Source organism: Globicephala melas, chromosome 19, assembly GCF_963455315.2.
Source record: "Globicephala melas chromosome 19, mGloMel1.2, whole genome shotgun sequence".
Classification (NCBI taxonomy): domain Eukaryota; kingdom Metazoa; phylum Chordata; class Mammalia; order Artiodactyla; family Delphinidae; genus Globicephala; species Globicephala melas.
Window position 1 is genome coordinate 17,838,531 of NC_083332.1, and position 15,126 is coordinate 17,853,656.

Consider the following 15,126-nt stretch of genomic DNA (forward strand, 5'->3'; position numbering starts at 1 on the left):
TTGAATTTATATTTTTCAGTAGTCGCTGCACCTGAATTACATTATCTAAGAAAACAAGCTCAAGAACTGGTGGATGAAAATGATGGATTGAAAATGACTGTTCATTGTTTGAATGTAGAACTGAGTAGATATCAAACAAAATTCAGGCATTTATCCAAGGAAGAGGTAATGTTTCCTATTAAGAAAAATCAGTTTTCTGATATTTTAGCCTTTCCTGTTGAATTGGCTTCCAATTCTGAAGGGCTCATATTTATTATAATTTGGTATAAAAAAAGATACATCCAAAGTAGAGTCTTTCTGAGCACCTTTCTATTTTCTCCCTCCCTCCCTCCTTCCCACCCTCCCTTTCTCTGATGGGTCTTGGAACATCCCCAACTACTGGGAACCACTAAGAATAAAGGCAGCAGCTTGGACAGTCACAGAGGTTTGAGAGGCAGCCAAGAGCTTGGGCCAGGCTGATGGATGAGACTCATCTCCTATACAAGACCACTCTGTCAAGACAGGAGAGGTGGCTGTTTTTTCTAATGCACAGAAACCAACACAGAGAGTAAAGGAAAATGAAGAAAAAAGGGAATATGTTCTAAAGAAGAGAACGAGATAAATCTCCAGAAACTAATCTTAATGAAATCCAGATAAGCGATTTACTCAATAGAGAGTTTAAAATAACAGTCATAAAGATGTTCAGCAAGGTCAGGAAAGCATGAACAAAGTGAGAATTTCAACGAAGAGATAGAAAATATTTAAAAAGTACCAAAGAGAAATCATAGAGCAGAAGAATATAATCCTTGAGGTGAAAAATTCAATAGAGGGTTTCAACAGCAGACTAGCGCAAGTATGAGAAAGGATCAGTGAGCTTGAAGACAGGGCAGTGGAATTTATCCAAACAGAAGAGTAAAAAGAATGAAAAAGAGTGAAGATAGCTTAAGGAATGCCATCATGTGGATTACAGAGGTCCCAGAGGGGAAAGAGAGAAAGGGGCATAAAGCTCATTTAAAGAAATAATGCTGAAAAGTTCCCTGCGGAAAGAAATAGACATCTCAATCCAGGAAGCCCAGAGAGTTCTAAAAAAGATGAATCCAAAGGCACCCACGGCAAAACACATTATAATTAAATTGTCAAAATTTAAAACAAGGAGACAATCTTAAAAGCAGCAAGAGAAAAACATGTTACATACAAGGAAACCCTCATAAGATCTATCAGCAGAAACTTTGCAGACCAGAAGGGAGTAGCACAATATATTCAACCAAGAATACACTACCCAGCAAAGTTGTCCTTTAGAATTGGAGTAGACAGAGGTAAAGAGTTTTCAGGACATGCAAAAGCAGAAGGAGTTAATCACCACCAGACCAGCCTTACAAGAAATGTTAAAGGACTTTCTTCAAGCTGAAATACAAGGGCACTAATTAGTAACAGGAAAACATGAAATTAAAATTTTCACTGGTAAAGGTAAATATATAGTAAAATTAAAGATAATCTGTTGTGAAGTTGGTGGGTTAATCACTTATAAATCTAGTATGAAGGTTAAAAGACAAAGATAGTAAAAATATAACTACAATAATTTGTTGATGAATATACAAGATAAAAAGATGTAAATTGCAACATCATAAACATAAAATGGGGAGAGAATAAAAAATGTAGTTTTGCAATTCATTCAAACTTAAGTTATCAACTTAAAATAGACGGTTATAAGTTGTTTTATGTAAGCCTCATAGTAACCACAAAGCAGAAAGTAAAGACAAAGTAATCTAAACGTAACACTACAGAAAATCATGAAATCACACTTGAAGAGAGCAAGAGAAGAAAGGAACCAAAAGGAATTACAGAAAGCCAGGGAACAGTGAACAAAATGGCAATTAAGTCCATACCTAACAATAATTACTTTAAATATAAATGGGCTAAAATTCTCCAATCAAAACACATAGAGTGGTTGAATGGATAAAAGAGCAAGACCCATGTATGTGCTGCTTACAAGAGACTCACTTCAGATATAAAGACATAAACAGACTGAAAGTGAAGGGATGGAAAAATGTACTCCATGCAAATGGAAGCCAAAAGAAAGGTGGGTTGGCTTTACTTAGACAAAATAGACTTTAAGACAAAGACTGTAATAAGAGACAAAGGTTATTATAAGATGATAAAGAGGTCACTCCAACAAGAGGATATAACATTTATAAATATTTGTGAACCCAACATAGGCACACCTAAAAATATAAAGCAAATATTCACAGACCTAAAGAGAAAAACAGACAGTCATACAATAATAGTAGGCGACTTTAATACCCCACTTTTATTAATGGATAGATCATCCAGACAGATAATCAGTAAGGAAACATTGGCCTTAAATGATACATCAGACCATGTGTATACAGAACATTGCATCCAAAAGCAACAGAATAAACATCCTTCTCCAAGCACACATGTAACATTCTCCAGGATAGATCATATGTTAGGCCACAACACAAGTCTTAATAAATCTAAAAGGATTGAAGTCATATCAAGCATCTTTTCTGACCACAATAGTGAAAAACTAGAAATCAATTAAAAGAAGGAAACTGGAAAATTAACAAATATGTGGACATTAAACAACATGCTACTCTGATCAAACAGTGGATCAAAGAAGAAATCAGAAAACATCTTGAGACAAATGAAAATGGAAACACAACATAACAAAACTTACGGGATACAGCAAAAGCAATTCCAAGAGGGAAGTTCATAGTAATAAACACCTACACTAAGAGACAAGAAAGATCTCAAGTAAACAACCTAACTTTATACCTCAAGTAACTAGAAAAAGAACAAATGAAGCCCAAAGTTAATAGAAGGAAGGAAATAACAAGGATCATAGCAGAAGTAAATTAAATAAAAACTAGAAAAGATCAATGAACTAAGCTGATTGTTTGAAATCATACCAAGTATTAATACCAACCCTTCTCAAACTCTTCTAAAGAATTGAAGAGGAAGAGACACTGCTAAACTCATTTTACGAGACCAGCATTACCCTAATGCCAAAGCCAGACAAGAACACTCCAGGAAAATTGTAGGCCAATGTCCCTGATAAACAGAGATACAAAAATCCTCAACAAAATATTAGCAAACTGAATTCAACAGTATAGTTGACCCTCAAACAACATGGGTTTGAACTGTATGGGTGCGTTATACGTGAATTTTATTTTCAGTAAATACGTACAGTACTACAGAATCCACGGTTGGTTGAATTGGCAGCTGTAGAACTGTGGATCTGGAGAGCCAACTGTGGGACTTGAGCATCTGCAGATTTTGGTATCCACAGCCAGTCCTAGGACCAGTTCTCCACAGAGAGGGATGACTGTATATTGAAAGGATCAAACACCACGATCAAGTGCTATTTATTCATGGGATACAAGGATGGTTCAACATCTGCAAATTAGTCAGTATAGTAAGTCCCCTACATATGAACGTGTTCCGTTCCGAGAGCACATTTGTAAGTCCGATTTGTTCCTAAGTCCAACAAAGTTAGCCTAGGTACCCAACTAACACAATTGGCTATATAGTACTGTACCATACTAGGTTTATAATACTTTTCACACAATATGTAAAACACAAAAAATAAAACACTTTTAATCTTACGATATAGTAAGATTACAGTAGAGTAGCACAGTACAACAGCTGGCATACAGGGCTTGGCATGGAGTGAATAGGCAAGAAGAGTTACTGACTGGAGGAGGGAGAGGAGGTGGGAGCTGGTACAGCTGAAGGACCATCAGCAATAGGAGACAGAGGGCAAGCTGCAATTTCACTCATGCCTGATGTTGATGGAGCACATGTTTGCATCTTTGAAAGTTTGCAACTTGAAGGTTTGTATGTAGGGGACTTACTATATAAGACACCATATTAACAAAATTAAGAGTAAAACCTGTGATCATCTCAATAGATGCAGAAAAGTTTGACAAAAATTCAACATATTGTCATGATAAACACTCTCAACAAACCGGGTGTAGAAGGACCATAGTGCAACATAGTAATAGGCCATACATGACAAGCCTACATCTAAAGCTGAAACCTTCAGGGGCAACACAATGATGTCCACTCTCACCAGTTTTATTCAACAGAATACTAGAAGACCAAGCCAGAGCAATTAGGCAAGAAAGATATAAAAAGCCTCCAATTGGAAAGGAAGAAGTAAAATTGCCTCTGTTTGCTGATGACAGTGAAATTATATATAGAAAACCCTAAAGGCTCCACCACAAAACTGTTAAAACTAATAAATGAATTCAGTAAATTTGCAGGATGCACAATCAATATGCAAAATTCAGTTGTGTTTCTACACACCAAAAACTATTGGAAAGAGAAATTAAGAAAACAATCCCCTTTATAGTAGCATCAAAAGAATAAGACACTTAGGAATAAATTTACTAAGGAGGTGAAACATGTGCACTTGATCTTAGCAAAAAGGCCAAGAAGCGATAAGGAGGTGAAACGTCTGTACACCAAAAACTATAAAACATTGATGAAAGAAATCAAAGATGATGCAAATAAGTGGAAAGATATTCTGTGCTCGTGGATTGAAGGAATATTGTTACAACGTCCGTACTACCCAAAGTGACCTGCAGAGTCAGTATGATTGCTAGCAAAATTCCAGTGGCATTTTTCACAGAAACAGATAAAACAATCCTAAAATTTATATGGAACCACAAAAGGCCTCAAATATTTAAAGTAGACTCAAGAAAGAAAAAGCTGGAGATACCACACCTCCTGATTTCAAGCTGTATTACAAAGAAATAGTCATCAAAACGGTGTACTGTTGGCATGAAAACAGACACATAGATCAATGGAACAGAATTGAGAGCCCAGATATAAACCCATGTGTATACAGTCAACAAAGGAGCCAAGCATATACTCCACCCGGCACTGTTATCCGAAAGGGAAAGGATAGTCTCTTTAGTAAATGATGCTGGGAAAACTGAATATCCACTTGCAAAAGAATGAAACTGGACCCCTGTTGTACACCATACACAAAAATCAACTCAAAATGAATGGAGGACTTGAATGTAAGACCTGAATCATAAAACTCCTTGGTCTTGGCATTGATTTTTTGGATTTTTTAAAAAATTTATTTGTTTATTTATTTTTGTCTGCTTTGGGTCTTCGTTGCTGCGTGCGGGCCTTCTCTAGTTGTGGTGAGTGGGGGCTACTCTTTGCTGCAGTGCACGGGCTTCTCATTGCGGTGGCTTCTCTTGTTGCGGAGCATGGGCTCTAGGTGCACGGGCTTCAGTAGCTGTGGCACAAAGGCTTCAGTAGTTGTGGCTCGCGGGCTCTAGAAGCGCAGGCTCAGTAGTCGTGGTGCACGGGCTTAGTTGCTCCGTGGCATCTGGGATCTTCCCAGACCAGGGCTCGAACCCGTGTACTCTGTATTGGCAGGCGGATTCTTAACCACTGCGCCACCAGGGAAGCCCTGGTTTTTTGGATTTGATACCAGAAACAAAGACAACAAAAGCAAAGATAAACAAATGGACTACATCAAACTAAAAAAGCTTTTGCAAAGGGAACTATCAACAAAATGAAAAGGCAACCTATGGAATGGGAGAAAATATTGGCAAACCACGTGTCCAATAAAGGGTTAATATCCAAACTGTACAAGGAACTCATACAACTCAATAGCACAAAAACAAATAACCCAATTTGAAAATGGGCCAAGGATCTGAATAGACATTTTTCCAAAGAAGACATACAGATGGCCAACAGGTGTATGAAAAGGTGCTCAACGTCACTAATCGTCAGGAAAATGCAACCTATAACCCCAATGAGATATCACCTCGTGCCTGTTAGCGTGTCTTTTTTGAAAAAGATAGAAATTCTGGTGAGGGTGTAGAGAAAAAACCCTTGTACACTATTGGTGAGAATGTAAGTTGGTGCAGCCACTATAAAAAACAGTATGGAGGTTCCTCAAGTAATTAAAAACGGAACTACCATACCATTCAGCAATCCCACTTCTGGGTGTATACCTAAAGGAAATGAAATCACTATCTTGAAGAGATAGCTGTACTCTTATGTTCATTGCAGCATTATTTATGATAGCCAAGGATGAATGGATAAAGAAAATGTGGTATATGTCACATGTTTTTTATATATATATATATATATATACACACACACACACATATACATATATATATATACATATATATAAAAACCATGTGACATACAGTGGAATATTATTCAGCCTTAAAGAACAAGGCAGTTCTGTCACTTGCAACATGGGTGAACGTGGAGGGTATTATTCTAAGTGAAATAAGCCAGATAAAGGACAATACTGCTTGGTGTCACTTATATGTGGAATCTTAAAAAAAAGAAGTCAAACTCATAGAAACACAGAGTTGAATGGTGACTGCCATGGGCTGGGTGGCGGGGCGGTGGGAAAAATGGGGAGAGGCAAGTAAAAGGGTACAAACTTTCAGGTATAAGATGAATGAGATCTGAGGATCCAATATATAACATGGTGACTATAGTTGATAATACTGTACTGTATAGTTGAAACTTGCTGAGAGAGTAGAACTTGTGTTCTCTCCCCACAAAATGGTAAATATGTGGGGTGATGGGTGTGTAATTAACTTGGAGGTGGAGATCCTTTCACAGTCTATGTGTATATAAAGAGAGAAGACAGACTAGGTTTTACTTTAGAAGCAGGATTGCAGAATTCGATTCGACAGACTCTAACTGAGCAAACCACTACGCTATTTTTGAGGTTCTGAGCAAACCTCAAAAATTGTGAGGAACAACAAGAGGACCCAACAGCTCAGGTCTGTGCCCTGGAGGCTCGTGTGTGTGAGGGTTGTGTGGGGCTGGAGGCGTGGTGGGGGTGTCAGGACGCCCAGCTCACTGGCTCCTACTGGGATCGGGGTGGCGGGGGAAGCCAGGTGTGCACGGTGTTGTCACGTGGCTCCTGGGAGTTCAGGGCAGCTTTATGGACTGCTTTCTTTCTTTCTGAAGTAGGACTTAGGTTTAAATTTGTTAAATATCAGCTTTGAGATGTAATTCACATACCGTCTAATTCACCCATTTAAAGTATACAATTCAGTGATTTTTAGTGTATTCACAGAACTGTGCAACCGCCACCACAATCAATTGTAGAACATTTTCATCACAACAGGAAAACTCACAACAAGAAATCTCACACCTGTTAGCGGTCACGCCCCCTTCTTTCCCACCACCCACGTTGGCCCTGGCAACCACTACTTTCTGTGGATTTGCCTATTCTGAATGTTCTATATAACTGGAATCATACAACAGGTGGGCTTTTGTGGCTGACTTCTTTCACTTAACATAATGTTAACTTTTTTTTTTTTTTTTTAACAAAAATATTAAAGTTCCTGGGGTCCTATGATCCAAAACAGGCTTCCTAGGCCAGGGCCTTCTGCAGGGCTGTGAACAAGCCAGTTCTCTTTCAGAAGGTTGTGGGCAGGCAGGCCCAGCGACTGGCTGCTGCCCTCACCCGCCACCCCCAAAATGTGCACACCATTCTGCCCTTTGCGGCCACCGTTCTCCATGACAGTCTCCCCTGATGCCTCCAGCCAGAGGTGATCTGTCTCTCCAACCACTGCAGGCTTCTGTTTGTTCCACTCTCAAGGCACGTTCTGCCCTGTGCGATGTGAGAAGACCCATCTCTGTGTGGAACCATACAATCCTTGTAAACAGTGACATGTGCTGTAACGTCCACAGTGGCTTAGTGAGCTTTCAGTGTTTGCTGAATGAATCATGAGATGGTAAACGCGTTAGAAAATCTTGGTTGGATAAGGAATTATGCCATCAGGGCCATTGCTTCTGGCCCTGATGGAATTACTGCAGGCAGCACTGTCCTCATGGGGAGAAGGAGGATAAATAGATGAGCCTTATGATCACATTGCTTTCTGCTTGGAGGCTCTCTCGGATAACAGTGCCGGGTGGAGCAACGCAAGCAGAGTGTGGCAGTCTGAACTGAAGAGACAGATCAGATTTGGGGAAGCAGAGGAGACTGGGATTTGTGGGGCAGGAACACCAGAGAGGAGGGAGCCATGGCAAGAGCTACATAAATCCACATGGGGTTCCTCGCAGTCCTTTGTTGAACACTAATCTGCACATGTATAGGATGAAACTCTGTGAGGCCAGGCAGAAAACAAGTTCAGGGAGCTGTGAGCTAAAAATAATTAGCACCCGGAGACCTTTGGGTTCTGAAAAAGATGAGCCTCAAAAGCATCGTCTTTTGTGCGTAACTTAAGAGCCTACAAAAGAAAAAGAAAACAAAACACTTTAAAAGAAGACAACAAAATCTAGACACTCAACAACATAACACTGAAAAAGTTTTATTGGCATCCAATAAAAAATTATTAGATATGTTCCACATTTTAAAATGCTGAAAAGTTTTGACAACTAAATGCAACATGTAATCCTGGATTGGATTCTTGACCAGAAAAGGACATCAGTGGGAAAATAGGCAAAATTTCAGCATAGTCTATAGATTAGAATACAGTATTGCATCAGTCTTGATTTCCTGATTTTTATGATCGTACTGTGGTCAAATAGATGAATGCTTTTGCTTTTAGGAAATATACATTGAAGTATTTAGAGGAAAAGGAGCATTATGTGTAAAAATTACTCTCAAACACTTCAGATAATTATATATATATAAATATATACACAAATATATCAATTTACACACACACACACACACACACACACACACACACACAAGATTCCTAGATAGCTGATGCCCAGTCTAGGTTAAGAATAGCTAAGACTTGAAATTTCAGAGGAAGTGTAATTTAATTTGTCTTCACCGTGTGTTTTGTTTTTAGAGTTTAAATATTGAAGGCCTCCCATCAAAGGGCCCTGTACCACCCTGGCTGGTAAGTGAAAGTTATTTAATTTCAGGCCCATATTTTCTGGGCTATAAATTGAATAGCTGTTACAAACCATTCCAAATGAAGTATATTTTCTTTCCTTTTTAAAGATGTGCTGATTGTGTTTAGATGTAAGAAAGATATTAATCTTCTTTATTCCATTATGTTCAGGTGGATACAAAGTACCTGTCCCCCTTGTTGCTGGCCTATGAAGACAGAATGAAAGAGAAGGACGAGCTCAATGCCAGCCTTCAGGTAGGTGGGCGAAAGTCTCAGAAGAACAAGGTTTGTAAAAAAGAAGACCGATTCAAACTTGGAAGCAACATTTTGAAGATAGGTATAGCCAACATCTAGCAGGTACTCAAGTGTTTGTTAAAAGAAGGAAAGGAGGAAGGAGGGAGTGTAGCAGTGTGGGGACGGGGAGAAGGAAGAGGGAAGGCAGGAGAGAGGGACGGGCGGAGCAGGGCGGTGGGTTGGGATTGATGGGAGAAGTATTGGAGGGATGGGGTGCAGCATTGGAAGCCGTGGCTTCCCAGACAGGCAGCCCCACGTGGGCTGGGATCTTGGGGTGCGGAGAAGGCAGCAGTGGGAGGTGCTACTTTCCTGGTCCTGTGCAGCTGCAAACAGCACTGGTAAAAGGGACATTTGGGCAGACAAGGAAGGTAGAAGACCGGGGATGTTTCAGGCAGGCTTGGATGCTTCTTAATTCTATGAAGAGCTGACTCCCAGGAAGTCTAATTACTGAGCTGTTGGTGGTGGTGGGGAAGTGAGGTTTTTGTTTGTTTCTGCCGTCTTCACTCTTTTTCATGGGAATGGCTCCTGGAGCAGAGTTCATTCTAATGATACAGGAAACCAAGGCTGTGCAGGTATTATAGATACGTCCCATGCCTTTCCGTGCTGCGAACCTCTATGTTCCTTATTTAAGTGACCAAAGAGATCCCTGGAATTGGAGGGATCCAGAGAGAAAAGAGTTGGTATTTCTAGGATCCCTGATTGGAAGGGTCTGTTAAGAGTCACCCATCCTGTTCTTGTTCTGCTGTCCCATGTCATGGCCCATGTAATGCAGTTGTGAACCTTTTCTCCTAGGCTTTCTGTTGGACACTTAATTTTTTTTTTTTTAGCCTTTATACAAGTCTATATTTGTAAAAAATAATATACAACTAAAGCTAATTTAATTTTTAAAATCAAAGCTCATTTAGTGATAATGTACATTTTATAATAAAATTGTAGTAAAATACTGACATTTGATAGTTTAAACAAAGTAGCATTCATGTAAAAATCATGTTGCATGTAAAATTTAATTAGAAAATCCATAGTTCACAAAAGTACATATATTTTGTTGATAGCTCATGAGGACATTATCATAAATTTACTTGAGATACAGAACAAAATTCACAGTTAGCTTGACATTTAGTACTATAAAATTTTATTCTGAGTCCACTGATATTTTTGTTAATAAGGTACACTTGAAATAATTCAGACTACCAATGAATCGACATTTTATTGTATAACCAAGATCTATTGGTTTTACAATACGTCTAGTAATCAATTCTTTCACCAATAATTTAAACGAGAGATCCAGTTGAAAAGACCGTTGACATATACCCTTAGTGGGATAATTAAAAATCACTAGCAGGGCTTCCCTGGTGGCGCAGTGGCTGAGAGTCCGCCTGCCGATGCAGGGGACACGGGCTCGTTCCCCGGTCCAGGAAGACCCCACATGCCACGGAGCAGCTGGGCCCGCGAGCCACGGCTGCCGAGCCTGCGCGTCCGGAGCCCGGGCTCCGCACCGGGAGAGGCCACAACAGTGAGAGGCCCGCGCACCACAAAAAAAAAAAAAAAAAAAAAAAAAAGCACTAGCAGCTTTGATTTCCATTTTCATGAATATATACAAGACAAATCTGTATTTTACAGTTAAAAGTTGTACAAAAAGTCAAGCTCTGAAGTATTTCTTCCCCTAAGCGAAAGTTCTGATGTTAAAACTTTGTTAAAAAAAAAAAAAGAGAGCTAGTATGTGAAAGTATTTTTACTTAAAATGTTGAAGCCCTGCACCGCTTATAATTATAAATGAAATGTAACCTTCTACTTTTTAACATTTTGCCATTCAAGATTCAAATTTATAGAACTCAACAGAATGTTAAACCTGGAATGTCATTAAAAAATAGTGGTTATAGGGGCTTCCCTGGTGGCGCAGTGGTTGAGAGTCCGCCTGCCGATGCAGGGGACGCGGGTTCGTGCCCCGGTCTGGGAAGATCCCACATGCCGCAGAGCGGCTGGGCCCGTGAGCCATGGCCGCTGAGCCTGCGCGTCTGGAGCCTGTGCTCCGCAACGGGAGAGGCCACAGCAGTGAGAGGCCCACGTACAGCAAAAAAAAAAAATAGTGGTTATATAACTGGAAGAATTTCAATGAATTCAACAAAAAGTACACTGTATTACATAATGTTGTGCAGTTAACAGTTTAGTGATAACATGTTTAGTGGTAACATGTGAACAAAATACATTGAAGTACTCTGAGTCAAGAGAGCTTCATTTAATCAACTTTACTTCATATACTTTTACCATATAGAGAAAATATCCTTCAAAACGGAGTCATTTGATTCTTCATTGTTTGTTTTAATAGCACACAGTTGTTATAAGGTATCCATTCTAGCCCTAGCATAAAATTAATCAATAAATAACTCTGAGAGAAATATCCGTAAGTCACAGGGAACTCATGTAGTTCATACTATTCTTAGTCTCTATATACAAGCTACTGTAGTGCCTGTGCACCTCCATACAATGAAACCAGGCAAGGAACGAAAGTTAGCAGCCTTACTTTTACCCTGCTAAGTGGATGCATCGGAAAGTAATAAATAGCCTCATAAAATTAATCGAGATACACTCTACCTGTCAAAGGCGAATATGACGTACTTTTCATAAAGTGTAGGCAGTGTTCCTAGAAATCTCATTAAGGAAAACCCAAAATTTTCATATAAAAAGTGCACAAGGTTGTCGTGTGTGTAAAAATCTCTTAGTTTGGGTGCATTTTTTTTTTTAACGAAAATAATTCACACTACTCAAATACATTAAAAGAGTAAAAAGGCAGACAAACAAAATATACACACAAACAACAAAAGGAATGATTTCTAATGAGATTTGGAATGAGGACAAGGAGAGGTTACGGGGGCTTCCCTGGTGGCGCAGTGGCCGAGAGTCCGCCTGCCGATGCAGGGGACACGGGCCCGCGCCCCGGTCCGGGAAGATCCCACGTGCCGCGGAGCGGCTGGGCCCGTGAGCCATGGCCGCCGAGCCTGCGCGTCCGGAGCCCGTGCTCCGCAACGGGAGAGGCCACAACAGTGAGAGGCCCCTGTACCGCAAAAACAAAAACAAAAAAGAAGAGGTTACAGGAGAGAGTCTCCCATATCACCAGAGTCGATGGAACTGGCTTTCACAACATAAGTGATGCCCAAATGGAATGAGTCTGTAAATATGAAAGCTACAAGATGGGCAAACACGGACCTGAACAACTGTTAGAGTTTCTTAATTCAGGAACATAGCTTCAATGCTTTATAACTTAGGAAGCAACCCGTAAAAAACAGTCAATTGATTTGATTTCTTAGAAATTAGGAAAAAAAAGTTTGAAAAAATTACTCGCTACAGTTAGCAACAGAGGAGCAATATTAAAAAATCAAAATACAACATGGGGAATATAGGAGCCAAGGTCCCAAAGTACCGAAAGATAGACTTCTTCACGTTAGAATTAAAAGATATACAGTTAAAGGAAAAATCAACCAGGCTCTGCACAGCAGGTTAAATATGCAACCACTTCAAACGGAAATGATCTAGTCCTTATGTGTAGTTCTGGGAATGTGCTCTAACATCCAGTTCTCTATAGACAAAATAGCAAAAGCACATCATTTCATTAGCAAAGGCCCCTTTGTTTTAGACTTAAATTCACCTCTGACCCACTGAAGTTTATATTAATTATCAAACTACTATTTTAATAACATTTTAAGCTTGCAATATATTTTTTCATGCCTATCCCAGATCACTGGTTCAGAGGTACATATGCTTTAAACTAGCCAAATTTACAAGTCTGCACGGCATCCTCACTCAGAAAGCATTCAGACGCGATGGTTTCATAGTGTTATGATTGTTCCATCTTCTTCTAAGAGTTTTTGATCTGGAACACGCGTTTCAAATTCTGTATTTGTGCCACTTGCTAAGGGTGCTAAGCTCACTTCATTAGAAGGAATAAAACCGTTCTGTCCAGATTCAAAACTGAGTTCTATTTGTGTTAATGATTCCAGGCTCTCGGTGTTACGAAGAGCCTTAGGGCTCTGCTGTGGCACACCATTGTCTTCAATAATAATGTCATCTTCATCGCTGTCTTCATCCTCTGGCTCAAAGCTCGGTTCGATCTGCTGTGGATAGCCAGGAAGGCTGTTGTCGGTAGACTAGCCAGAGCTGCCGGAAGTCCGACTCTTCCTAATGATCTTATTCCTCTGGTTTGCTGGTCTCACTGTGATGGTGAGGTCGTGGCTGTTTGCAATCATGTCAGCTACTTGATCTAGACTCTTCCCGGAAACTTCTGTGCCATTAACTTCTAAAACTTCATCATTAACGGCTAATAGTCCTGTGCTTTGAGCCAGACCTCCTGGCACAAGTCTGGATATAAAGATCCTTGGGACCTTCTCTAAGCCGTGGAGTGTCACCCTGACACTGGAGCCGTCCCGGATGTAGAATCCTAGGTGTTTCTCAGTGCCATATTTGTAAAAACGGCCCCTACGATGTGTTTCTGGGAGAATATCCACGTCTATAACAGAAGACACAGGTCTGAAGTCCTGGGGCATACTAATGACTATGTGTGGCTTTTTTCTCTGTTTGTCAGGACGAAACAATTTGGTTAAAACATTCTTCTTCTTTATTAGTGTGCCTGTACCAAAGGCACTGTAGTCTGCTTCTTCCTTTTTTTGTATAAAAATCCTAAGCAGTGGGTTGGCCGCTGAAACAGCTTTGTGATAATTAGCATCGTTATTTCTAGGCAGTACATCTCCATGGATGTCTGCATAGCTTACTAAAATGTCAACATCGGGTATCTTATGAACATGTTGCAGTAATCCATAAAACTCCTTAAACTTTCCAGGTTTTGATATTTCCAGTGAAAACCGACGAAATTCAGCTCCAAACTTGCTCTTCACCGCCACGGTGGGGGCCAGGCAGCCGCTGCCCGCTCCTTGCCGGTGTCTGCGGTTCATCCTGAGGCCTGGCCCGCAACGGCCTCCTCCAGCCGGGCCGCCCCCCGGAGCGCGGAGAGCGAGTGCCCGGCCGGCGGGCTCGGGACTCGGCTGCGGCCCAGGCGCCTCCTCACAGGCACCTGCAGAGGGGCGACTGCGGCTCGGGTCTCCGTGCAGAGCTCCGCTTGGCTGGCTCCTCACGCGGTGGGACCGAGGGTGAGACTGGCTGTGCGCCGGGCGGGAACGCGGCTCCCTCCCTTCGGGCCTCGGCGACGGCCGCCTGGACACTTAATTTTTAAGAGGGTGAATTAATCTTGTATAATTGGTTAAGTATCAATCCAAATAATAAAAATACTTATTTAGTGCTCCTTCTAAAATAGGGTTCCGGAAACATTTTCTGTAAACATTTACTTAGTATCAGTTTTAGGCTTTGGGGGCCATGGAGTCTCTCTTCGCAGCTACTCAGCTCTGCTACTGTAGCATGAAAGCGGCTGCAGAGCAGGTGTGACGAATGGGCGTGGCTATGTTCCCATAATGCTGTTGACCAAATAGACCCCTGGCCTGTGCGCTGTAGTTTGCCCCACCCATGTTCTCTAAAAGGGCCAGTGCACTGCTAGCAATTAGGGAGTGCGTTTGGGCAGAAAGGTGAGAGAAAGAGAAGTTGCTTTGGCATTGTTGCTTTTTATAAGTATAAATGTCTGCTAGCTGGGAGAAGAATATTTAGAAGCGTCCCAGAATAAATATTAACACCTAAGATTCTCACCAGAAGACAACACACAATACTGAAGCTGGCCAAGGGCTAGCTGAGAAAAGCCATGATGGAGACCACCCAGCGTTGAGTGCCACAAACACAGACTGTTAGCAGTCGAAAACAGACCAAGCAACAGTCCTCGTGTGGGGGCCAATGAGTGATGAAGCTGGACTGACTGATGGCTTTAAGTAAGGGAGGCTTTCTCGTGATTGTAATGGGGCAAAATTATGAGACTCCAACCCCTGCACTAAGCCCTTCCCTACCGAAATGGGCTTCAATTAGGAAGAAAAATTCTTATCTTTATCTA

The 15,126-nt window shown here is 40.8% G+C and overlaps 1 protein-coding gene and 1 pseudogene across 3 annotated transcripts in view; one reads left to right on the plus strand and one right to left on the minus strand.

The window, feature by feature from the left end:
* The window catches only part of CEP89 (centrosomal protein 89), a 79,349-nt gene that overhangs the window by 30,571 nt on the left and 33,652 nt on the right, over positions 1 to 15,126 (plus strand). For 2 of the 3 annotated variants that reach the window (XR_009560087.1, XM_030874465.2), the window contains exons 9-11: positions 20 to 165; positions 8,808 to 8,858; positions 9,024 to 9,107. Coding sequence is in view for 2 of the 3 variants with exons in the window: in XM_030874465.2 (XP_030730325.1) it covers positions 20 to 165; positions 8,808 to 8,858; positions 9,024 to 9,107 (281 nt within the window). In the remaining variant the exon portion in view is untranslated. The remainder of the gene's footprint in view (positions 1 to 19; positions 166 to 8,807; positions 8,859 to 9,023; positions 9,108 to 15,126) is intronic. The other variant, XM_030874466.2, reaches the window with a different exon arrangement.
* Positions 12,971 to 14,089, minus strand: LOC115862523 (partitioning defective 6 homolog beta pseudogene; annotated as a pseudogene).